The 25897-nt window shown below is 44.9% G+C and overlaps 1 protein-coding gene across 3 annotated transcripts in view; it reads right to left on the bottom strand.

The window, feature by feature from the left end:
- HPF1 (histone PARylation factor 1) overlaps nucleotides 1-23812 on the bottom strand; it is a 281970-nt gene extending 258158 nt beyond the window's left edge. Inside the window, exon 1 of one of the 3 annotated variants that reach the window (XM_069631405.1) lies at nucleotides 23689-23812. In XM_069631405.1, the coding sequence (XP_069487506.1) occupies nucleotides 23689-23745 (57 nt within the window). In that variant the 5' untranslated portion in view covers nucleotides 23746-23812. Of the gene's footprint in view, nucleotides 1-23615; nucleotides 23635-23688 lie in introns of those variants that run through there. The other 2 variants (XM_069631407.1, XM_069631406.1) reach the window with 2 other exon arrangements.
- Between the last annotated feature and the right edge of the window lie 2085 nt (nucleotides 23813-25897).

The raw sequence follows: 25897 nt of genomic DNA on the forward strand, positions 1-25897 counted from the left end.
GGTTGAGCTACAAACGCCGGTGGAATGTGCAGAGGGTTGCTTTTGAATTGCAGGGAATGTCCGTATCTTACAGTGTCCAATACCCATTGATACATTATTTGCTCCCATTCATTGATGTAGCACGATACCCTGCCTCCCAGAACGTTCCGATGCCCGTCATTGCTGGTCCTTGGTCTGCTTATTCCTCGTCGACGAGTAACCTGTTCTCTTCTTGGGGGCCTGGTAGTCTCGGCGTCGTTTTGCCGCTTGAGAAGCCCGTCTGTATCCCTGGGAGGGGTATGCTGGCCTACTGAAGGATCCGTCTCTCGATGCCGAGAATCTGGAGTTTCCCGATGCTCCCCTAAAGGGATGAAAAGACCTGAAACTTCGACCACTTTGGAGGGCCCCCAAGGAACGCGCCTTGCCCGAGTCCTCTTTCATGACCTTCAGGGCCTCTTCCACCTTCACGCCGAACAGAAGGTCTCCCTCAAAAGGCATATCCAGCACCTTGTATTGCACCTCTGGTCTAAAGTCGGTGCATTTCAGCCATGCTTGCCTTCGGAGAACCACACCGTTATTCACCTGCTTAAACCCCAATTCCGCGAGGTCCACCGCGATGTTTATGGCATGATTGGAGGCCTCTTCACCTTCCCCGACCAGTAACTTCGCCGCCTTATGATGTTCTTTCGGAAGATTGCTCCATCATAGAAGCCAGTCGGTGCCACATCTCCCTGTCGTATCTGGCTACTATGGCCAGAGAATTGGCCGCTTTCACTGTGGGTGCACCTACCGACAGCACTTTTTTGCCGAAGGCATCCTGTCTTCTGGATTCACTTTCCAGGGGGGGGGAGGGGTCGTTCACTTGTGCTGGGCCCTTGCCTTTCTCGCCACCGACACCGAGTCAGGGGTTGGTTGGGAGGACAGACACTTGGGGGTAGCTTCTGGGGCCTTACATTTTTTCTCCAGGCAACCTTTTATTGCCAGTTCTGAGAAAGGGTGGCACATGGTCTGTAATCCCTCCTTCCACACATGATCCAGGATGGGTACTGAAAACACTGACCTTATTCTCTTTCCCATGTGGTCGAAAAGAAAACAGTCCTTTTTCTCTTCTTCCTGGGCCAACCCAAATTCTGTACAAGCCTTGGCCATCATGGTGTGAAATGACCCAATGTCGTCCGGGGAAGATGGCTGAGCCGGGCTTCTCGGGGTTTCTAATTCCGCTTCAGACTCCCAGGTTGGATCCCTGGAGGGGGAAGTGAGACATCCGATAAGGCTCTACTGTCCGAGTCCAAATCCATCAACTCTCCTTCCTCGTGGTGTGGAGCGGAGAGGTCTCCACCCGCGGGCCCGGTTCATCGATGGCCGACCTGGCCGGAGTTGCTTGAGGTAGCCTCTCGTCCAGTGTCTTCAGCAACGTTTGTAACATGGATAAAACCTCCAGCGACAAGAGTGACTGCGGATTAAGAAGAGGGGTAGACCCTGGAATGCTCCCGGATAGAGGCCTGGTAATCTCTTGTAACCCGAGGTCCGCAGGGCCAGCTACTCTCACATCCTCATCTCCCGAAGACACCGACAAGGCCTCTTGCTGCAGTAGGGTCTCTGGCAAAACGGGTCGAATACTTCTGGTCGCCAGGCCTCTTGCGGGATCTCCGAAGACGAGGCTAAAGCTGGCTCCGTCGTCGTCACCACCGTCTGCAGCCCAAGAACAGTTGATACCAATTGTGCCGGTGGCAGAGAAGTGGTCGACGACTGCCCTGCCGTCGACGATGGTGGTGGTGTAGATCCTTGAGGCATTCCCGCCTTTTCTGAACTCAACCTACGCTTCTCTGCATCTCGACTCGAGGTCAATCTATGATGATCGCCCGAGGAGGGTTTTGATTTTTCTTTTCTGTCTTTCTTTGTCGAAGATGAGGAGGACAAGGCTTTCTTCGACGAGACTCCTTAGAATGGCTTCTCGATTCCTTCTCCGTCGGTCGTGATTTCTTCACCGGGAGTTCCGACGATGTCGAGCGGCGCAGAGCCCCTGAAGATTTTGACACTGGGGCCACGCTGCGCGTGGAGCCCACCTCCGAAGGCGGGTATGCCCCCGCTCCATCGTTTAACCATGCTACTAGTCTTCGATCTTTAAGAGTCTTCTGGGAGAAGCCCTTACATATGTCGCACTTGTCTGCCAAATGATGAGGGTGTAGACAATATATGCAATCCATATGTCCATCCCCCTCATACACCTTCAACCCGCACGTAGCGCACGGGCGGAACAGCGCTTTTCCTGACATCAGGAGAAAACTCCAACAGCACAACCTAAACAAAATAGTAGACTACACGAGGTGCTCCCACTACTTTGGAGACGGTTGAAATCTGAAGGGAGACGCGGGGGCGGGGCATTTATACCGCTACGTCCTAGTGGGGCATGCATGGGCGGCCCCAAAAAATGACGTAGATGGGAAAACACTTGTGTCCTATGGGAAACGGCTTTATAAGCGTACCGAGGGTTACCAGTCTGTCGACGGGGAATATTCTAACCATGTGAATCCATGAAAGATCCAATGCTGGAGAATACGGCTAGTAGTTTAAAATGTCTTACGTTTGCTCTCAGAGGTTGCCAATCTGAAAGGGATTTCTACATCCGACATCAAAAGAGTCCACTTCCCAGTCAGACAGCACATTGATCGCTCTGTAATCTGCTTCAATTCAAAGTTGAACTCTGAGCTTGTGCTGCGGGAGAGAGAAGCCATTAGAATGTTTGGCTTTGATGTGAATGAGCTGGCAGATGATTTGATTAGTTGAGAGCACCCATTATTCTGCAGGGCCAGACGAGCAATTAAAAATACCAATGATAAAACCAGCTGATCCTACGCAGAGGACTTCTTCCTTCGGGAATGCAGAGTCTATTTACAGAATTTGAAGTCTATATGGGAAAGCATTTCTTAAAGATTAACACATCCATACAAAACAAAGATTGTATGATACTACAAGAGCAGAAGACAGATCTATCCCAAATGGCAGATCGGGAAGGGATCCATAATGAATATTAAGTTGTGGTATACCTGGGGTTTAACATCCAGGCAACCAAGTCTAACTGGGCTGGGTTATTAGACTGGGTGAAAGATCGTACCATGCTACTTACAAAACAACTTGTTAGAGTTGATGGGCATTATGGGAAATACACTTTGAAATCAGCACCAAATATTATGAAGGAAAGCTGGTGCCAAAAATTCTATATGGCAAGGATATCTATTTAACACTCATGGACTTTCTGCACAGTCTAGAAGCCTTGGTTTGGCGGCAGGTGTTGGGGGTGCACAATGAGGCCCCAATTAGGTATGACCTGGATAGAACCTCTCTTCAGGCCTGTGCCAATTGGAAGTGCTTGCTACTGGTGAGAAAAATCTTTTGTCGGTGGTGGCGAGATAGGCGCACTGTTCTTGGACCCGAAGGCTGAAATGGCATTACGAGAATGCTTGTACCATTCTAAAAAAATGCAAACTGCTCTTTAATCGAATTGTGTAATAATCCTGACTGAGAAAAAAATGCCTATTATCGGTTGGACTTTTCATCATTTGGGGTATGATCATAAGAAATTGGAATGTTTGCCTGCACTTTTAGCTATATATCCTGCAAACTGGGCTCAAGGATCGCTACTAAGCAAATCATGGCCTGAAGAAGCTTGGTTGCCAGGGATCTGAGGGGTTGTCGTTTCTGTGAAAATGCGAGTAATTGTGAAACTTCGAAACACACATTTGTGGCATGTCCCGCAGTCTATGAACTGAGGTCAAAGTATCTATGTACATTTCTAAGAGACCAGGACATTGTGATCGGAGGCCTCCTGAGCTACCTGCTTATCCAGCCACTCTACCTCAACAGTAATTGTTGTTACATTTCAAAAAGCATTGAGAATAGGGGGATTCCTCGTCTACTACTTGAGGACACATGCCCCCTCCGCCCCCTCCGCCCCCTCCTTATCGTGCTACTTCCTTTGGTTCGTTTTTACTTTTAAGTTATTTTTTCTGTGGAGTGATGATGAATTGATGTTTAATTGCTGCTTGCTTTTTAGAGAAGCGGTTTGTATCGTATACGTTTTTTGTTTGTTCTTGATCATGTAACAGTTTATTGCTTTTTCATTATGTAGATGTTCTTTCACTTTTGTTAAAGGTTAACTTCTTTAGCCGATAAAGAATAAAAAAAACTTCACAAAAAGAATGAAACACACTGTATTTTTTACATTTGGAAGTTCCAAAACACACCTTATATGCGCTATTGGACATTTTGACATCAGTGTGCAGGTGGCATGCTTTAAACAGTAAACTGTTAGTATAATACACCGTTAGGATTGTTGCATAGTGGCGTCTATATCAAGGGAATTCCGTGAGGGGAGGTGAGCCCACTCTGCAACACCCTCCCCTAGGGGAGGACGCAAGTGGGACAAGGACTCCCGTTCCTCTGAGGAACTCCATAAAACTGCACACACCTTGTACTACTTGGGAAGCACCACAATATCAGTGACTGTTAACCAAGACTGGGACAAAGAAACACTTAATGGACGTCATTATCACCGAGAAAAACAACATGCATCTTTAAATCCAAATATCCAATCTACTGAGACAAGTGTGTTGAATAGCATATGTTCGACAAGCATGAGAGAGAGGAATGCATACACAGGCACGGAAGACACCGAGCTGTGCAACACCTTGCGGCAGAGTAAGCGTAAGCCAGAAGTCTGCAAGATTCAAGCTTGCATGAGACTGGAGAGTGGGACGCCAGCGCAAATCCCCACCGTGAGAAGCCGATAGGGAAGGTGCCCGGAGGAAGGTGGCGGCTACACCACAAAAAGGATCCACAAACCATTGTCGAGACCACCAGAGGTATACCACAGCAGGGTGTAGGTCGCAGACGCTGGGAGGGGAAAACCCAACCAGAGAAGGGAAACGCTGGCAAAGCTACGCCAATGGTAGTCCAGTGTAACTGCACACAGCTCCCAAAGAGGTTCTTCACAGTCAACGGTAACTGGGAGAACAGGAAAAATGAGGCCCGAGGGAATTATACCGTGCAACCAACTCGTCTAAGTGGAAACGATGAGACAATCTCAAGTATGCAGATGACAAACTAAATTGTTATGATACAAGAAAACATACCTACAAATCTGGATAACACCGTGATAATACCCGAAACACTGGGAAATTAATATAATAATGATAAAGAGAAAGAATATTATGAGCCATAGAGGAACTGTCCAATTGCACCATGTACAAAAACAAATGACAGAACAAGTTGATCTAAAATTGCACTGGAGGGAAAGCCTACCAGAATAATAGTGTTTGCCAAGAATACACTGAAACCAGGAAAATAAAGCCTATAAAAGATCCCTAAAAAAGTATTTCCAGGGAAGAGGGGAAACTTCAATAGTCCACTTGAAGAGTTAGAGATTATCCGAGGATTGTGTATTAAGCATCATAAAGCCAGATACTAGAAGTATCAGGAGAAAGGATTCAAGTTATTTTTCATAGTGGTAGGGTCAGTTAGATTAGTTTTGGACATTCACATCACACATGACGGACGAGCACCTTAGTAGTAACATAGGCAGGGACCACCCATAGTGATAGGGAAAGTCAGGCCTTATACTTTTACTTTAATAGAAATTAGCGAAATCGTGAAATCTGTCCAAAGGGTGTCTGTGTCGTCCTTCGGGGCCACAACACTGCAATCAGCAACGTCTTTGTGCTAATTCAGTAGGTATGGGTGAGTATACAGTGATAAGTGAATACACCTCATATTTTGAGGTTTCAAACCAGCAAGCGGTTTGTGGGTGTTTAATAGAGTATGTGGTTCGTATGTTGGCGCATGCAGTAGTAAAATGAACGTAGTCTAGGTTTTCAATTGGGCATTTTGAAATTAGTATGCACTTGGTATGGTTGTTGCAGCAGTGCAATGTAAGCGTTTACTACGTGTTCCATGTAGTTGGCATTGTAGCGTGTGGCGGCGTCTGTTTAATGCATTTATGTGTATACAATGTGCAGTTCACGTTTATGGATACATGTATATTGTTTTTAACCTGCCTTTATGGAAACCCTTTTGCCACTGCGCATGCATCATATTAATAGCCTGTATTTGGGCTCATGAATTTGGTGCCCACATCCCCCATGTGCAAAATCATTAGAATTCAAGCATCCACGTTTCTGCTATGTGGGCTGAAAAGGTTTGAATTTGTTCCTATGGGAAAACTTATTTTTATATGAATGTGCCCATGTAGGATTATAAAATTTAGCATGCAGCCACAGGGTTCGAAATGGAGGGGGTGGGGGGGGAAATAGCTCCTGCTTCTCGCATAGCAGAGCCTGGTTAGCTTGAAACCAACAGCTACCAGGAGCTACTTTTGGCTCCTAGGGCAACTTGTGCCTTTGAAGCATGCGAGTATTTGAGAATGTTAATACAAGAACTAGAACACATCTAATGAGCATTTAAACAAAATGGTTCATCCAAAATGGACAGTTTCTCTGGTTGCTCCTGGTTCCCATGCGATAGCTCCTGCCAACAGGGTGATGCCCGACACCCAGGAGCTGGTTTTAGCTCCTGCTCAATGATTCTCAATTTCGAACCCTGAGCTACCTCTAAATATTACTTGGATTTTGTTCATGTTAGGCTTCAAAAGTTATTCAAGGAAGTTATTTAGAACTCCCCCCCTCTCCCCGCCCCACTCCCTCAAAGCATTGTGGTAACGTCAGCAAAGCAAGATCTATATAATAGCTCTTGAAACAACCATTGTGTGTGCCGATATATATGAGCCATATAAGCCTGCAGATAGTCTAGCAAGCTACCCGCAGTAGTGCAGAATGTAACCACAGGCAATTCCCAACAAACCACCCAGGTGGATTCATATGCTTTCCATTGGCACATCCAAACCCATTTTCATATCAAAAAGGCAGGTTATAATAGCTTTATATACCCAGAGCAAAGACCCCGCCAGAAGTTATGGTCCTGCCACACCTCTAACTCGGTCTACTGGTCAGATAACACCTGGTGCAATCATTGCTGCCGGTCTGTAAAGCTACAGTATGGCCTTTAAGTACCAAAGTGAATTTAAAGACGTAGCGGGTGCTTAGAAAATTATGTATATATCTCAGTTTCTTTGTACCCTGTTAACCATGGGTAAGTGTTGATTATAAAAAATTATAAAAAAGTCCACAACTTAATAAGGCTACATATCAGTGGGCTTTCGTGGTCTTGATCACTATCTCAGGCAGAGATGAAATGAATCATCTGAAAAACATACAGCTCAACTAGCCCCTTCTGGAATTCCTTGTGTGCCTTTCCACGTAGCCAATTTGTGGCCTGTTCAGAGAGGCAAATATTACAGATGTTTACATGCATCCCACAAATATTGTATTAAAAAAAACCTGGTCTCTCATACTGCCCCAGCTTCAAATTCCCAGAAAGTGTACAGCTCTTGGCTGGGGTAAAAGAGTGTGCCCCAGGCTAAGCATACATTTTCAAAATATAATTAAGGTCAGGTTTTTGTATTGTGGGATGCTTGGCTGTTGATAACTAGGGTCTGATCTGATCAATTACTTAGTCAAAGTGTGCGCTCGCTGTAGTACATACATGTTGTGCATTCACAATAAACAATTTGTAGAATATGTTAGTCTTTCTTTGAGGAATATTCAGATTGTGTACAGTGGCCAAAGTTGGAATGTTTATTCATAAGTTTCAGTGCCATAGATGGGTGGGTGGCTAGCTCAGACTTGAGCACTTCTTGCAAAGATCTGTGCTCATATGGCAGATCACCGTTCCAAATCCCAGCAAGGGTGACTAAGTCCTCCCTTTCTCAGACGTTGATATTTATTTTCATTTAATTGAATTTATACAGCGCTTTTGCCAAAATGCTATAACCAAAAAAATATATATTAATAAAAAAAATGTAAAAACACAATGGTACACAAAAATGCAAAATTGGCAGTACAAATCAACAGTTTATGGAAGGGATAGAGGAGACAAGAGGTGAGCCTTTAAGCAGGTACAAATGGTGTGATATGTGGAAGAAGAGTGGATTGGTATGAGGGAGAGATGTCCAGTGGAATGGAGCAAGAAGAGAAATTGAGTGAAAGCAAAAAGAAGCAAAGGAGGGGCATAAGAACAGCAAGACAGTAGGTAAACTGGGAGCTAAGAAGGGGAATAGGAGACCAGGGATGCAAGATAGGGAAGGGGGGGGTGAAACCATGAAGAGTATGGAGAGGAAATGAAACACAAGAGATTCAGATAGAAGTGAGGAGGAGATTCAGGCACAGGTAGAAAGAAAAAAAAAGACGAATAGAGTTATAAATGGACCAAAGGGGGGGGGGGGGGTAAGATGAACCAGGGAGTTCAATAATCAATATGTGAACAAATTAGAGTAGGCATGAAAAGTTTATAAGTTTGAAAATAAAGGAAGGGGCAGGCACAGCAAAGATTACAGAGAAGAAAACGACAATTGCGTGCAGTAAGAGCGATATGAGTCGCGAAAGAAAGGGAAGAGTCAAAAAGAATGATGAGATTCCAAGCAGGAGAAGAAAGGGAGAGTTCAAGAAATTGAGAAGAGGAAGGAGAGAAGAAAATAACTGTTTTCTTCATCTTAACCCCTCTAAAACGGAACGCATCCAAAATGTGCTGGAAGAAAGACAGGAGGAGACTTGAGAGTGAAGAATATCAGAGAACTCAGACGGAAAATAAGATTGGGGAATCACCAGTGTAAAAGTGACAAACGATTGAAGGACGAGATAAGCAAGGAGGACAGTCTAGCGTGAAAACACTGCTAGCTCATGGTGGTCGTGAAGTCTTCTTTATGCGATCCCTGTGATGGACATTTTTCCTTCTTTTTCTGTGGACTTGGCAATACACGCTTTATCTTTTGCTCCTTTTGTTGGAATCTTTGTATATTTTACAAAACAATAAAAAGTGTTTTTAAAAAATAAATAAAATAGGCATTCTAGTTGGAATTCTGCTGCTGTACGAAAGCATTTTTAAATTACACACAGTTACATGGCAAATTCAGTTACATGGCAAATTATTCAAAGAACTTTACTTTTCCCAATATCACCAACAGGTGCTGCAAACAGAGAAACCTTGCATGCATCACATTTGCCATATGGTAGGGTTGCCAGTATGTGTGCAATTTCAAAGTAGGTTTACAATGAGTTGCATCAGAATTGTGCATATTTTGGATTAGGGAAGCAGCGTTATAGATTCAGAATGCACTCAACCTAGGAGAATAGTTTCAGTATATTTTGATACAAGTTTGAATGCCCCTCCCCTTATATTTCACACATGGAGTCCCAATGGCGCTGTACTATTTTTCTCTACTATGTACATTGTCTATGAGAGTAGCAATGACACTACTAGTATCCCTTTCATTTCCCAATCTGGTTTCAGAATCTCTGGCTTTCACAGAAAACACATTGTCAAGCTGTAAAGATGCAGGTGGGGGGTGTCTGTACTTCCGCTCTCTATATATGGTAGAGGAGAGGCACAGAGGACCCCTGCCAAGATTCTCTATTATTGGTACGTGGTTGAGCAATCAAGGCCTAGCTTCTCAGGAGGTGATGCGGGCTGGTTCTTAAGTACATTGTAGTCGCCAAGCACCCACAAAGGAATGTCCACACACTATCGGTTACAACACAGTCTTTATATAATTAATATTCAAGAGGTATATACACAATATCACGATAACTCACTTTGTACTCCGAAAATCAGCAATGGTAAATATATACTGTTCTAAAGTGGTACCACTAACGTTATCCAATCTCATTAAAGTGCATACCGTCAGAATGACACAGATCTAAATAAAGAGAACCAACAATAGAAAGAGGAAGGAAAGCAAGAGGGTTGAACAACTTGCAAATACTGGTTACTACGTTACACAAGATCCCCCCCACTTGGGCAACCTGTAGGATAAAGATACAAGCCCAGTCCATATATTGTTCACACTAGACTTTCCAATAGTTCTGCAACCTCAAAGTACCTTGGTGTTGTAGCGTTCCTCGTTGGGGAAATCGACGGCCCTTCATGAGTGCCCTCCCTTTAAGGCAGGAGTCACGGGTCGAACGTCCGACGGAGAGCAGGTCGAGCTACGACGTTGAAGTGGCCGCGCCGTTCCTAGCGGTGCTCGTTGACGGGGAAGCGTAAACGTCCTGCAAAGAAGAGGCGTGCGGGGCACCTCAGTGTCGATAGTTCTGGACCGCAAAGAGTTTGAAGAACTGTGGCCCACCAAGGGCGTCGAGTCGTTGGTATCTCTGTGGTCTTTGGGTGGCGGGAAACCCACCAGTTGGATGCTCCTCGGCACGTCGATGGTCAGGCCTTCTCCAGCAGGCGATGATGCGGACGAGAGCGTCCTTGGATCAATGAAGTTCTTAGGCAAAACGGGAGGGCGACGGCGGTCGTCAGTGGCGGACAACAGTCCAGGCGCTTCTCCTTGTGATTCCACAGCAGTCCCCACATCGGGTCGGCAGCCTGTCGAAGGTATGTCTACCAGGGAGCTTAGGCAAAGATCAGCTGTGCACGATGGTCCCTCGTAGCTCGGGAAGAGGGCGGCTTACCAGGTCCTCTCTGCGTCAGTCCTTGGAGACAGCAGCTTTCAGATTGTGAAGGAGAGCAACAGCAATTCTTCTCTTCTAGCAGGGCTTCAAGGTCAAGTGTCAGTTACTCTTCGTAGTTTGGACTTCAGCTCTGAACACTTCTGAACACGATTCCTAGCAGTGAGAGGTCCACAGATCTACTGTTGATCTCCCATTCATTCCGCTGGGTCACACTCAAGCATACAATCACTACGAAGGGTATTCATGCAGGCAGGCAGGCAACCAATCAGGCACACAGTGCATTCAGGCCATTCACTTCTCTCCAGACACAACAAGTTGTGTATTGGGACAAGTACCGAGCCAGTCAACACTTCATACTGCATTCATACCGGTTTCGGGCAGGGCTGTCCCAGTCATTGTGTCAACCACCAAATACTAGACACCCATAACATAGAATGCGTATTCATCACACACTCCATTCACCCAGGTCCCACCCAAAGGTGTACCCATAACATACGGTCGTTGAGAAGGCTTCAGCCAGTCTGGTTGGCACTCCACCACACTACCATGTATGGAACTTCCACCCAACAGCCAGTCCGGGGGAAGGGACAGAGTCAGGGCTTCCCGGGACTTCGAGAAGATCAAGGTAACAGGCGATGGAAGGAAAGGGGCCATGGGGGCCATTTTGTCTCCATCAGGAATCTACCGATTCCAACGACAGGGTCTGGGCATCCCAAAATGGGGGACGCTCAGGGCACCAGTCAATTCAGCACGGAGCTGCCACCAGCCCGTACCCTGCTCTGTGGGTCACACTCAGGTGCCCAAAAACATACACTAGGGGCACAGGGTTGCACCCCTACCCATGGGTGCCATAAGGGCATCCCATGGGTCTGTTCACCAAACCAAGAGAGAGAGCTGCACCGCCAGGAATGCCACATGAACTCCTGCGCGGAAAACACAACAGAACACGATAAAAAGTAGTAAAGGACAAGGATACTGAGGCCCTGTCCCTCCGATGCATTTCCAGCATCACACAAGCAATTCTTCTTTAGGAAATGGCGTGTACATCTTTGCATCACAGCCCAATGTTAATTATTGAATAAGGATATTTACAATGGGTTGTTTGCAGGCTGCACAGAAGTGCCATTTGATTGCATCACATACTAAGAAATATATTTTTGGGTTGACTGAAAGGACCACAATGGATCTAAAAAAGAAAACGCAGTTGGAATGCACTATTCATTTACGCATTACAAAACCAATTTATTTTAGTAGCACCCTTCCTAGACGAACACCATCTGGGACTTAGAACCATCTGGGACTTAGAAGTAAAATTATTCTAAATAGCATTTATCATTTCATAAGTCCTAAAAGGTGGGGCATGCTTGCTCTCAACCATTTGTTTGCAAAATCAGAGTTGATCCTTGCAGCAACATGCTACATTTATGAACATGGATTTCTCTAATCCCCAGCCCACAATGAACATCTGGATATACAAGATGAATTTGAGCAATTATTTTTCATAAAGGTATTAATAGGAAATTCAAATGTATACTTAATTGATGTGGTCTTTACAATAATGCACCCTTCACCCTCTTCTTTCCATGTTAATTAGCAGCAGAGTTATGCTAAATCTTGTTTGTGTCTAAAATGTAACTGCAAATATTGGCTGCATTTAAAACACGGAGAACAGATTACCAGGCATGCCCTCCATTCAGCACGACTCATGGCATCAAGCCTTTGTAATGCCTTCAGTCAAGGATTGATCTGAGGAATAAGACAGTGTTTCCTTGTCTCGTACCATTTAGGCCAACCATATGCCTGACTTAATTGCAGCCAGAGTTCTAAGACGTCAAATCAGTGCAAGGACTTCCCTTTTAGGCTTGGCAATGAAAGAAAAGAGCCTCACCCATCTGTTCAGTTCAGATGCTAATTGTAGATTTCAGCTTGCTGGAATTTAGAGCTCAAGGGTGGGGGCTAGTATTCTCTGAGCCAAAACCCTTGTCAACTATTTTGTCAACTCACTACAGGGCTGAGATATAAACAAGTTTTATCTAAGCCAACCCAAAAAGAATAGTTTTTCTTCATTTACACTAAAGTCCACCAGGTTACTATCCAATTTGTACAACAATCTGACTGTTGCTGGGGAACAAAAAAAAGGAATGCACTTCATCACTTCAAATCCCCTCTGCTTTACCTTTAGATAAATTGTCACATTACAGGAAAATGTGAAATACAGTGATGGTTCGTTTTTGCTACATTTCTATTCAGCTTTAAGCACAAGGTGCTCATACGGCAAAGCTCCACTCTAAATAACTACAGTTAGTTCCATTTTAAAAAGGGGGCTTTGAATATATATGCATATATGATTGAAAATAGTTGCTATCAGGTAAAGCTGTGTGGCATTTCTCAGGCGTTGTTTCTCTAGGGAGTAACCAACCACTGGCATTCCATAAGCAAACGCATATCATGAAGGAGGTGATGCATTACTCTGGCACGACTCACTTAAAACAGTCTACATGTCTCTTTTCACTCTACAATGAACCATCTGCACCATACTTGGAATAATCCTGGCCATCAAAAAATGGGTCACTCCGTATCTTACTGTGTTAAAAAGGGAAAAACGCAAGTTGGAGTCTCAGTGGTTAAAACACAAATCTGATGAAAACAAAAAGTCTTGGAAAGAACATTAAAAAATAAAATAGACAAAAATTGTACAAACCAAAAAGGGCCATTACAACTTTGAAATAAGTCAAGCATCTAAATGCTCTAAAAAACTGAGACCCTTTTTCGAAAAGCCCAGGGCATTTCAAAACAGTTTTTCCTTCTACTCCGGACTCTGTAGCAGTTCAACAAGGCCTTTGAAGCAAAAATAGTAAACGCTAGAGAGATAATCAAAAAAGCCCCGTTTAGCGTCACCGATCCAAATAAGCACCCCCCCCACCAAGAGCTTAAAATTGAAACTCGTCCTCTCTTTTCATTCTCCCCAATAACTGTACCTGAGATGCAGAAACTGAACATCTATGCGACCTACCGCCTGTCCGGAAAATGTACTATCTCCCAAGTGATTCGTGGAACAAAGATTTATTTGCTCCATTTTTGACTAGGCTTGTAAATACATCTTTTAGAGACGCCAGGATTCCTAGGACAATCAAAATTGTCTGGGTCACACTGTTGCTGAAGAAACCCAACTTAAATCCAAAGGATCACAGCAACCTAAAACACCCTTCCACCTCACATTAGGCGTTTCGGTCAATTTGACCGAGAAAAAAAAATGGTCGAAATGACCAAATGTTCTAAAAATGATACCACCAAAGGATCGAACACCAAAAGTTCGATCCTTTGGCGGTAGCATTGGGGAAAAAAAAAAAGTGCTGCGGGGGTGTCCCCCTCTTTGCCCCGCTCACTATACTTTATTGTATAGTGAGCGGGGGCTGCAGGGGACACCCCAGCAGCCTTCCGTGTTAAAAAAAAAAAAGAAAAGGGAACTGGCGCTGCAGGAACCCAGCGTGAAGACAAAGTAAGTTGTTTATGTTGGTGGTGTGGGTGGGGGGGGGGTTGTGTGTGTGTGTGTGTGTTTGTTTGAGAATGTGTGTTTTTCCAAATTATCGGGCCTGAAATGACTGAAAACAAAGTGTTCAAACTTTTGGTCATTCGAACACTTTGTTTTTGGTCATTTCATTCTCGATCATTTGTATTTCGGTTAAATCACTTGGATTCACATTAGGAGGATTGACTCACTCAGCCAATCGCAAAGCGATTAAGACAATGTTATTTGTATAACATAGCAACCCTTCTTTAGCCTATTCCAAGGTTGGATCTGAAATCTGTAATGTATTTGTTTCTTGATTATTCCCCTCAGAGGAAACGTAACAACAACTATGTTTATGCTCTATGTAACCCTTGAGAAACTACTATGAACCAAGTATTCTTTTTTGTAAACAAGACAATATCATGCAACAGCGCATCAATGCCTTTGGGCTGTAGTGCGCTATACAAATAAATAATCACAAATTGTAATTTCCTTTTTAAGATTCTCAGCAAACATGCCTGTGCAATTTCAAAAATACGTGGTCTCCCACAACATACTCCACTATAGACAATCGGGTTTCTGACCCCGTTATAGTACTGAGAAAGCATTATTAGACCTCCAATCACACATGCTGAAAAATAAAAAGGTAAAACAGGGCTGCTGGTTCTGCTGGATTTGTCAGCAGCATTTTGATTTGGTGGATAACAAACGCCTCCATCACGCTCTAGGTCACATAGGGCTTTGCTGTGAGGGGGCGGTTAACTGGTTCCACACCTTTTTATCTTATCCGGAATCTAAAATTCAGTGGGGATCGGCGTGCTCTCTAACAGCCCCAATTTAGTGTGGAGTCCCCCCAGGGAGGAAGCCCATCTCCTATTCTGTTCAATGTGTACATCAGGCCTCTTTGTTCCCTTCTGGATGATCTGGGTGTATTCTGTTTGCAAACTACACAGATGACACCCAGTTAGTTATAGAATCTACTAGGGATTACACAACAGATTATGTGGCTCTTACTAAAAACTACCATCAGACAGAACTTTGGATGTTCACTAATTGGCTCTGCCTCAATGGAAATAAAACAGAGCTCCTTATCTTCAGTTCAAGACAGGCCCGGGCGAAACTGGGCCGTGCTTTTAAGAGCTTATCAGGTGGAGACAACACCATACCTGTATAGCCCAATGTGAAAGCCTATTCAGCTGGAGGCCTTGTTCAACTCTGATGCATATGTCAACCAGTTGAGGCAAAACTGTAACTACCACCTTTGTCTTCTTAGAAACATCCACCCTTCTATCTCTGAAACCAACAGCATAAGCATCGTCCAAGCTACCATTAGCTCAAGGCTCGATGACTTCAATTCTCTATTGATTGGAGCCTCAAACTCCAGTTTGAAAAAATGTCAAGTGTTGCAAAATGATGCAGTAACGCATTGTCAAGAAAAGCTCAAGGCACGAAAATATTTCAAAGTACAGACAAATCCTCTATTGGTTCCCTATTCGGGAACGCATCAACTTTAAAAGCAGGAACCATGGTTCATAGATGCGTCTCTGGTTAGACTCCTGCTGATTTAAAATCCTTAATCCCACAATACTTTCCATCCAGAGCATTCTCTGCTAACAAAATGCAGATTACTTGCCCAGATCATAGACGTGTAAAGGTACTTGGAAGATCACCTTCTGAAACTCACTTCCTGTTGATCCAAATGAACTAGACCTAAAATGTTCCAAACATCTTTTAAAACCTTGCTTTTTGATTAACTACCCTCCCTTTCAAACCTGCCTTCTGGAATTTTCTTTGTCCTGTCGTTGATGTCCGTCCTTATTGTGCAAGTGTTTCAGCGCCTGATGCTAGCAGGATTTCAGCAACTAACAAATAAAGTAGCAGTGCAGTTTTTCAGCATCAGTTTGCTTTAAGGAAATACTCTTGGGTTCCATTTATTTTAACATGTAGCAATCAATCATTCACATTACGGGAGAAAGCAGGACTTTAAAAAAATGCTTTAAAAATATATAAAAAGATAATTACTAAGTTATTGGCCTACACAGAGATCTCCTTGTGGCTACACGAAAAAAGGCCAGGTGCAGGCAGGTACCCCCAAAGTCAATTTAGGAGAGTTCCAGGGCCTGTAGGAAGTTCCAAAATAGTTAGATCAAGATCAATAGGCCATTTGCTTGTAACAAGGTAAATCTGCTTTACCTCACAGGTGTGGTTGTTCAGCGACCCAGAGTGGACCAGGCGAGAGGTCTGTTCTGGAACCGGAAACCACAGGAGAAGTAACAGCAAAGCAGGAACACCCCCAATGTAAAGCAATGGGAAACAGGGTTGACACTTGCCTCCAAAGAACCTCAATCCCAGACCAAAGCGACCACTGATGACGAGTAGCTTGAATAATTGCCCACCCCACGACCCAGAGATGAGTACTCACTGGAAGTTCAGTGACAACTACTGCAGTACAGTGAAACACATGGATATGTACAGGATTCTTTACTACATACAGTTTACATGATGGGGTGTGCAGGGCCTTAGACCCTGAGCCTACAGCCAACCCCCATGACCAAGGAAAAGGAGCAAATGGCCTACCCACGCTGACAACCTTCAAGCTAGAAGTAAAGAATCCAGCAAAGATGACAGGAGAATGGAAGAACCTCTAAAGACGCAAACCAGTGGCTCTTATGGACAAAGTGTGGCTGCCCAGCAGAAAATGATTCCATAAGAGGATAATGGCTGAGCATTCCCTCAAATATCCTAAGGGGTGGATCAGCTGGGTTATGTCATGTCCCAATTCCCTTCCAGATGATGGAAGATTTCAGCAGCAAGGCTGGCAGACCGTTGCAGTAATGGCAGCAAAAAAGCAGTGAAAGGCGCACAAAAAAAAAAAAAAACTGGTCCAGAATTGGAGGTTTGACCCACAACATGAGGAGAGGCAGTAGAAGAAGCCCCGACTGACTCCGTGGAGCAAAAAAACCCAACTACTGCACTCAGCCAGTGCGGTCAAGCAAGAGTTTTTTTTTTTTTAAATGGCTAAACATGAATCGGCAGGAAAACTCATTTAGCTCTTCCAGGTTCCAGAACAAAGCAGGAAGAGGGCAGGAAAGGTAAAAAGGTCAGATGACTTACCATAGTGGTTTGTCAATAGGACGGCCACTCAGCTACATAAAGTGAGGGGGATAGCCAAGGGACCCACAGCGGTCTAAACCAATTAGAAACAATGTGGCGTCTGCCATGTGTGCTCACATGGAACCTACATGGTCAGAACAGCAATTTTGATTAATTCATCATGGGCATAACCTCCTATGGAGGGGAGAAACCGGGCATACTACTGCATCTGGTCGCCAGTTTTACAATATTGTAGCTTACGCAAAAATAGGCTACTAAAAGAGATGGGCCAGATAAGGACCCTGTGTTCGACGGGAAGCGAGTTCCATAATCTAGGACCCAGAACTGAAAAACACCTGCCCCCTCTATGGACAAAATGGGAGACGGAACCACTAAGAGATATCGATCAGAGGATCGCAGAGCTAATTGAGGGCAATAAGGTGCAGGCTTTGCCTTGAGAGAGAAGTTCATTTAGGCATTTAAAAAGAAGATACTGGATTTTGAAAGGTATTCTATGCTAAACCCACAGCCAGTGGAGGTTTCTATGATGGAACAGCAGAACGTTGTGCTTTTTGCAACTGTGCAAGTTGATTTGCAGGAATCTCCCATCAGGACAGAGTGACAGAAGTCCAATTTGGAATTTATCGGAGAACCTACCACTACAGGTAACTATGACAGTGGAACGGAAGATAGAATCGGTTGGAGAAGTCAAAGGGGGAAATGGATGGGCCTTAATGTCCCTTATAGGGTGATTAAAGTCCAAGTTAATTGCCAAATACAGCCCAAATTCCTCACCTGGCTGGTAAAGGGTAGATCGAACAACATAGTGCAGGAGTGCAGCAAAGGTGGGTTATTCGGGGATGGGCTCAGAAAAACTAATTTTAGATGGATTTAACTGCAATTTGTTCGCCAGCATCCAATTTTTTGACTCCCGATCCACAATGTGCCGAATAGAATCAGGAGAGTTGATAACGCAGATATAAATCGGTTTATCATCCATGCACAAGTGATAATGCAGCTTACATTTTGAAAAGATATACATAAGTAATTGGGTGTGTATGTTGCGCAATTATTGAGACAGCACTGAACCCAGTGGGACCGCACAGGTGACTGGAATAGAAGTCCGATTTTAACCTGCTGGGTCCTATTGGATAAGAAAGATTCAAACCATTTTAGAGAATTCTGAGATACATGAGCTACTTTGGTGACTCCGGACAGCAGTATTTCAAAATCAACTGTGTCAAACGCTATACAGAAGTCAAGCAGGACCAGTATGTTATGTCAAGCCAGGCCGTTAAGAGTGAGGTTTCTGTGCCAGGCATGGCCTGAACCCAGACTGAAAAGGATCTAGAAGTTTATTTTGGAACTGTAGAGCGACTACTGTGGCAGGCCAGGAAGATCATGCGGACACGGTTTTGATCATTTATTACATTATAAAGACTAAAGCTCCGCTCTCCCAATTGCTATCAGGGTTTTCCCTGCCTATATAAAGATGCTAGTCAGTCATCAACACGTTTCCAAATCAAACAGAAGATCTTCTACCTGACCCTACTACTATATTAGCCAAAATAAAATAAGTCAGGAGAAACACTTCTTTCTCCAGACTGTCTTTTCTTAAAGAGTTAGTTCTAAAACACAAAAAGTATTTTGATATACCTTTAAATAGTCCCTCGTCACTTTTTGTATTAGACATTGTAACTCCTTCAGTGGATTTTTGGGTTTACTGTTTCTTCCCTAGTCAGTGTTCCATGGATCGCTTATCCTTTGACCAAGTATCCTATGCCCTTTTGACATATGTTCTTAGTTGGGGCAGAGTTTCTCGGTATTTAACGTTTTCTCTCCCTTGAAAGAGCTTGCTTGGAGCTTTTCTTATCAACACTGCTGGTCTTCACTTCACACTCATAGGATGCTCTTCCCATGATGTTCCACATTGCACCGTCTTATGCGAGATCTCGCCCTCTTCCCAGGGTATTTGTACCCTATGCTAATTAGTTATTTATTTTTTTTTTTACAAATGTACTCAGGACTCCTTTCTCGCACTGTTACAGTTCCAATTTATCTTCTTTCCATGTCTTGTTCTTGTCAATTTCACTGGGATGTGTAACTATTGCCCGGCGACCTCACGGTTCTCCCATCTTCCCCATTACCTCAGAGTTGGTGGAAAAACGCTGCCAGGGTCAGCGCTCGCTCAGGCTCTTCCTTTTGGCTCCGCCTAATTACTTCATACAATCCGACAGCGTCCCACTCTCGTCCTCATCGACCAAATTTTGCTGCAGGCCACCAGATCTCGGGCGGTGTCATCAGCGTGGAGGTTTCAGTTTTATACAGGTGCACTGCCCATCACAAAGCTATCGTGGCCACACCACCACCAGGACTTGGCTTCCTGTCGCCTCAGTTCACCAGGGCATGTAAATGCTGCTTCCCGCGTTTCAGAATGTGTTGGACTGCGAGAGTGAAAGTTGGGGGCTCTGTGGCTTTCCTTAGCTCCACCTCTCCCTGCTTACACACACTGCTTCACCTCTCAGCATGTCCTCAGTTAAATGGTGATTTTTCTTTAAAGAGAAAGCGACAGCTTCTCTTTTTTGCTCATCCTGGCCTTCCAATGTTCTAGGTGTCTGATAGTCCTATCTATGCCATTATGGGGAATGGCCTAGGGAGTTCTTCCCAGGAATGGGAGTCCTTGTCCCCAGAGGGAGGGGCAGCGCATAGGGAGTCTCTCCCGGTGAGGTCCTACTTGCCTCAACCCCTAGGGAGGGTGTTGCAGAGTGGACGCTCACTTGCCTAGCCTCACAGTTAGGGGGGGGTTCCCCTTTGGGGAGAAGGGACACATTCCCTCAATTTGTCACCCTACCTTTCCAAGCCTTTGCCTTCAATAGCACACCAGCTATAGTTCTGCAGCATACTGTGTTCTAGGGATTTTTTTTAACAAAGGTGTTAAAACAGAAGCTTTCAGAGAACTGTCCCTTGAGTAATGGACAGATTGACAAAACAAGTAATCTATTCATTGAGGTCACTGGCCAAACAACGAGCAAGCCAGTGTTAGTACCTGCAAGTAAAGTAGCAATGTTATGCCTAATCCTACTGACTTTGCTCAAAAAGAATTAATTGAGCTGATTAGCTGGTTGTAGAGTGGGTGTCAGGTTTGTGGATATACATGGGGAGGTGTGGGGACGGGGGGTCACAGTTTTTTTTTTTTTTTTTTTATAACCTCAAATCATTATTTAGGCTTATTCACAATATGCATATTCTACAACATATTGGCATGTGCCTGTATTTAAATATTGGCGAAGATTTGTTATCCCCAAAATTGTATTGAACTTTCTCTAATCTATAGAAAAGGATTTTTAAACCAGCTCTACCAAACACGTGAGGCGAACTCACTCATGTCGAAACAAGGAAGGCCTTGGTAGCACCCAGAAGATTATCCTTATAGGAAGTCATCATGAAGTAAATATTACTTGTTGGGATAGACTTGCTGCCAAGGCATCTGACCTAGAACAAAGAAATCGGGTGATGCTAATACTAGTCCATGTGTTATCTGAATAGTCTCAAGGAGGTAGGCAGAGAGCAAAAACACAAGGGGGGTGGAAGTGTCTCCAAAGGGCAAGAAAAAACAAGGGTGTGTCACCAGAGGGCAAGAACGAAAAAGGAGGGCACCAAAGAACAAAAGGGAGGTTCTGCCAAATGGCGAGAAAGAACAGGGTGGTAAGGGAGGGTGGGGGGGGGGGGGGGGGTAGTTGGGTCGCCAAATCTCAGTGTCCTGTGTGGGATTTTCTCTTTTTTTAAAAAAAACAGGCCCATCACTTGCCGTCTCTGACCCAACTCTATCTCTATCCCCATGACTGAAACCATTCCCTCCCTCACAGAAGCTGGGTTCCCATTTTATAGCATGTGTTAGCTAGAAGACAAAGAGGTGCCTGGTCAGGTTGCTGTACTTGCGATCTTGGCGAAAGTCTGCACACAACCGGTGCTGGCCACACATGACTATGGGTGATAAACAGTCATGTGTACGAAGTACTTCCAGAGGACCAAGCACCAACACCGGTTACATTCTTGCTATCGCCAAGCCCATTCTTTCCGCTGTAGTGCTAACAGAAGCAAACTCAAAAATGCATAGTCAAAACTTACGTTTCAAAGAACATGCTGGACTTCAAAGAAAAAAAAAAAAATGTGTTCCATGGAACAATTATTTTATGTGGTCCATATCCCGGGTACCACATTTTGATTTTCTTGATGGGGGCAGAAATTCTCTTACCCTAAAATGAAGCAAATCAATGGGGTACCAACCCCTACTCAAATCGAAAAGTTGCATTTTAGGGGATATTTTTCATAATAATTGGGTGGCGGAATAAAAACTCGATTTAAAATAACTTCTCAGCAGCAGTTACTCAACCTTTAATACCATCTTTGCAAGTTGCCAGTTTGCACTGGTCACTTAACCATACCCATAGCTCTCAACCATTTGGGTCGCGAAGGCGGGTGAAAACACCCGATTTTAGTTTTGGCGGGTGAGACGCCCATTGAAATGAATGGGCGTGCTGGAGGCTTGGCGGGTGAGTCAGCTGTTTACAAGGCGGGTGACACCCGCCAAAAGCGTGAGAGTTGAGAGCTATGCCATACCTGCCTAACATCCGGGTTCAGCCCGGCAACTCCGGGTGTTTACGCACTTCGCCAGGGACGAGGGTGGGGTGTCCTGGTTTCCCGGCCATCTCAGCGTCTCCCCCCACGCCCCAAGATTTAGACCACTGCAGTCTGCCTCCACAGAATACACAACACTGAAGATGTTCCTGTGATGTTTCCAAACGATTTACATCTTAACACTAATATATCAGTACGCTCGTCGGAATCATACAGGACTTCACACAGAGTGGTCAAGGGCTGCAGTTCAGTGCCTAGAGTTAGAGCAAATCGTGCGTGTACATCTCAAGCATCCCCAGGAAATGCTGCATGCAGCATTTCAGTGGGAGCAGCACAATGTAGACCGCACAACTGCTCGCTGAAACAGACTACTCTAGTCTTGACTATTCCATTTAATTCAGAAACTTACATTTTCACACCTTGACAGAGTACAGGTGTTAATAAACCACAGTCACGACACACAGTTTGTTTTACAGCCTCTGGCAAACGCAGGCTCCCAGAAAGCACCACCAATGTTCGCCTCACCTTATGCTTTATTGGGGTACACAGCTCTTCCCGCACGTATTAAGAAACGCAGAACCGTCAAAAAAATATCTGATAGTGGAACATTTCTTTCCCAAGATGAAATCCATCGAGATTATGGTAACTTTTTATTGAAGTAAGTAACATACATGCACTAACCTTGCGTGGCTACCATTTAGTGTGTGCCACCATCAACCAGCCCTGGCTTTATAGACAATACTTTGCATACCGGGATGGTGGAGGCAAGGAGGGGACTTGCGAACATATTGGCGTGGCATTCCAGTGATGTAGATCTCAGGGTTTTTCCTTTTGCAATGTAGGCAGGTATGCACCAAACATTCAAATAAATTAATATCAGCTGTGGATCCCAGCTACTGCTCTAAATCATTGTCTATAGGATGCAGTTCATGTATGCCAAAAGAAACTCATCTCTAGCAACATTGACACTGCGCATCTTCAGTCACAAACTGAAAATCGTAAATGTACCTACGTTAGCAAAGGGAGGTTCTTGCCTTTTGGTAAAGAGTCAAGAGGGCCACAGGGGGGCATGGCCACCCTTATAAAAACACTGCTCCCCAAAATTTCCACTGATCTCATCAGGCCACTGCTATGAAAAATGTCTGGGGGCACCACTGCCTCCAGGTACTTATGTTGCATATTCTGCAACTAAATATAGGCGCAGAAGATGAAGCAAAAAGGAAAAGTGAAGTTCCATCCAAAGTACACTTTTCTAATTGTAGCTCAGAAACAGGCACTTTCTTGTTAACCTCAAGCAGAACCGGTGATAAACTACTTGGCACAAATTGCCCACAACAAATCAACCGAAAGGTAAATTACCTGCAAAATTAACAACTGGCTGATCGAGACCTAACATGCGCAAAGAAAAGCCCACGTGAAAGTTACATAGTCAAACAAACTGCATCTGTCTTCGTGGGTAACTACGTGCCCCAACTAAACAAAAAGCGCGTCATCTCTATCATGAACACATGGCCCAACCAAAACAAAGGCATTTTTCACTAATGTAGAAAAGAACAGCAAACGGAGCCTTCCATTAATAAAAGTCCCGAAAAATAGACGCACATCTTTCACAGCAAAGGACCCTGGCATTTCCAAGACAACCAGTTTCTATTACAAGCAGCACTACCAACAAAAGAATGAGGGTTGCTCGCATTCGCCCTGTTGGCAGCAAGTGCTCTACTTTCCAGCAAGCAGAAGTAAAGGCTCCGCATAGGTTAACAGCAGGGCAAACCTAGCCAGCAGCACCTGGCACGTCCCCTTCCCACCCGCCATAATCGCCGTGACTTCATCACCATTCTCGCACGCGTCGACAGCACACTTTCCTTCCACTAACACGGGCTACTAGCGCAGCACAAACATTTATACCTGCTCTGCAACCGCAGCACCAGTTTTCCTTTTCCCGCCACCCGACATGACCGGCATAGCTAAGCACAAGAGTCTGTGGCACTCGCGCCCCGCCCCTTGCGTTCCACGCCAGGAGCATGCGTAAATACGTGGAACTTTCTGAAGACAGCTCCTAAAGTAACATAATAGCGGTGTTATGGTGATTTAGTGGCTGGCTGCTAATGATTTATAGATGCCCTAATTTATTTCTTTACGTTAAATATATTTGTACGTGATTTACGTGACTAAAGATTTTGAAGGAAAGCTGAGCGTTTTTTTTATTAGTGGCAACCTACATTTCTAAATGATTATCAACAGTTTCGCTAGGGTGAAAAAAAAACAAGCTGCATGCCCCTTCAAAACAAGCCCGAAACAAGCTGACTGGCCAAATTAGAATGAAAAAACAAGTGCACAGCTAAAACACGGTGGAAAGGCCTCAAAAGTTAGAGACATACGATAACAAAAATACACACAGCATACATGCCACCTTTCTGGAGCACCTCTGACGGAGATTTCGTCACGGAAAGCGGGTGAAATAGGGTGGCCAACTCTTTGATAGTCTTTCGCAGGACACTTGCCCACAAGGCGGTGATGATGTCACAACGTCATTCAACATTTGGCCCTCCTTTTTTTATTTTCATTTTTTTAATGGCTCTTAATTCCTGGCTTAATTCATAGCTCTCAACCATTTGTCTCACAAAGGCGGGTGAAATCACCCGATTTTGTTTCTGGTGGGTGAGACGCCCATTGGAAGGAATGGGCGTGCAGGAGGCTTGGCGGGTGAGTCAGCCCTTTGCAAGGCGGGTGACACCCGCCAAAAGCGGGTGAGTTGAGAGCTATGTTAATTGAAATGCAAATGGTTTGTCCTTGGGAGGTGATGGTCACGTTTTTGACTGCAAACATGACCATCAAGACCCCAGGAACAAAGCATTAGCATTTGAAATAAGCCAGGTGTCAAAGCGTTACAGCTTGACCTGTAGGCTCAAAAAGGAGCCAGGGCTGCAGAGCCGCCCAGAGAAAGAAAGCAGCAGGCGGCAGGGCCATGCTGTGCAAATGGCCACTTCAGTTTGCAGAGTGGCTGTGCTGGAGGCAGGTTGTCCCGACAAAAGTCGGGACAACCTGCGTCCCGCACAGCCACTCTGCAGACTGCAGGACAGAGTCCCTAATTGCGGGACAATTCCGCGAAATCCGCGACAGTTGGCCATCCTAGGGTGAAATGATTTTTCAAATAGGATGGCATTGGGGTTAGGATTATGTTAGGCGGAAGAAAGTAACACTCAGAAATATTTTTAATTGCAAAATCGTGAATCTCCCGCCTAAATCGCAAGGGTTGGCATGTATGCATACATAGAATGAAGAAAACACACACCGACTGTTGCTAGTCGGTAACCCTCTAGCAACAGTCGGTGTGTGTTTTCTGCTTGAGCTGTGCTGAAACTCGAGTGGCCTCGAGTTTCTCCCTCCTGCACCTGAAGAAAAAGGAATTAATACCCTACACTAATATTGTCGACCCCCTATGGGTTATTTATTTCTTATTTGAGTACTTCGGACCAATTGGTGTGCCTCCCTACCCAACCTCTTTCCTCTTACATAGAATGAACACAGACTCAGGTACAGATTCTGAGCTTGTGCTAAATGTACTGTGGAAACATACATGCCAACATCTTGTGAAGGAGATTTCACCAGAGAAACCGCATACATGGCAACCCTCCCGATTTAGACTGGAGACTCCTGATTTTTCAGTGAAAAATGTTGATATTTTTCACGTTCATCCTGTTAGTGGCCCGATCCCGGATCACCGGAGCGGGCCACCGCAGATGTCGGGATCACCCGACATGGACCTTGGAGTTGTGCCTATGCAGCTCAGACATCGCAGGGGGCACACTGCGTGCTCCGGATCATCGGAGCAGGACATCGTGGTTGGGGGCACCCAGCCTACAGCAGCCTTGGCCTTGTGGGCACCCATGCCGGGGCTGCAACCATAGCAGTGATCACACTGCACCATGAAGCCAGTGGGACGGTGTTGCCCGGCAGGGGCGCCATCCCAATGCAGGGCCCCTCCAATAGGCCTTCTGCATGCGGTGTGGCACCAGCCTCGAACAAATACACCAGAGTCAGTTCTTGGTCGACTGACGAGCCGGAAGCGGCTTGTCCCATTCATTAGGTTGGTCACATGGTTAGCACCATGTGA

This window comes from Ambystoma mexicanum, chromosome 6q (assembly GCF_040938575.1).
Source record: "Ambystoma mexicanum isolate Mex_15411 chromosome 6q, UKY_AmexF1_1, whole genome shotgun sequence".
Lineage (NCBI taxonomy): Eukaryota > Metazoa > Chordata > Amphibia > Caudata > Ambystomatidae > Ambystoma > Ambystoma mexicanum.